Raw genomic sequence first — 931 nt, 5'->3', positions numbered from 1 at the left:
TTTGGTCCCATTATTACTGCAGCAGATGGAGGCTTCTCGCACGCGCAGCTGCTTCATTATACGCACAAGACGTTCCGTAGCTTCGGCCATGTCTCGATGGTAGCTTTCTCCGATCCAAACGACCTTCGACTTCTTTGCGGGCGAAGACATGACGCACGAAAAAAAAAAACGGCAACCCGCGCCCCAACCCTACCTCCACACTCTCGGAAAACACAAACGAGCACGCCAGAGGCAGCGAAATCGCACGTTTGCAGCGACACGAAGACGCCGCGCGCGGGGCGCTGCGAGCAGCGCTGAATGCCCCGGCACGGGGCGCCCTTCCGCAGCCCGCGGGGCCCCGAACGCCCCGGGCGGGCCGAGCTAGCACAGCGGGTGGGTCACGAAGCCCACCGGAGGTCCTCGGGCAGCGATTCCACGCTAAACGCCCACCATCGTCTAAGCCGCCCTAGACGATAGACGCGAGCGTCCTTAGCGAATAAAGATCGCGGTCAGCGCATGTGACAGGACCAGCACGTTCGAACGTCAACGTGAATACTCGGGCTTGACTAATTAGCGAGATAGTAAGATCCGGGACGGGGAAGCAGCCTAATGGGGGTATCCCGAGAATATCGCCCCCTCGTTCTTCCCCCCTTGTCTAACCCTACTCTATTAATGGAGTGCCTCAGGCTCAGGAGATTCGCGCTCACCGAGCCTGAGACTTTTATAAGTCTTCCATAGAGCCGGCGACATCGTCTGTTTAGCGTTTGCTTAATTGCCAGTAAAAATTAAGCGGTACTGAAAGCGGTACTAAAAGATTTATATCTAATGGGATAAAAAAATTAATTTATGTGAAATTGTAAAGGTTTTGGGCGTTTGTTGGTATTCACTTCAAGTTGAAGCTATATTGAACTAAGGTAAATCCCCTTAATATAAGGAGCCGAATTATATTCCC

At 53.3% G+C, this 931-nt stretch overlaps 1 protein-coding gene across 1 annotated transcript in view; it reads right to left on the bottom strand.

The window, feature by feature from the left end:
- Positions 1-795: 795 nt before the first annotated feature.
- Positions 796-931, bottom strand: part of AURANDRAFT_68985 (hypothetical protein) — a gene marked incomplete at both ends in the record, with an annotated part of 3788 nt that continues 3652 nt past the window's right edge. The window contains one exon of the mRNA XM_009044727.1: positions 796-801. Coding sequence (XP_009042975.1) covers positions 796-801 — 6 coding nt within the window. The remainder of the gene's footprint in view (positions 802-931) is intronic.

Source organism: Aureococcus anophagefferens, assembly GCF_000186865.1.
Source record: "Aureococcus anophagefferens unplaced genomic scaffold AURANscaffold_745, whole genome shotgun sequence".
NCBI classification, from domain to species: Eukaryota; class Pelagophyceae; order Pelagomonadales; family Pelagomonadaceae; genus Aureococcus; species Aureococcus anophagefferens.
Note: the sequence above shows the minus strand (reverse complement) of the source record. Positions and strands in the feature narration are given on the sequence as shown.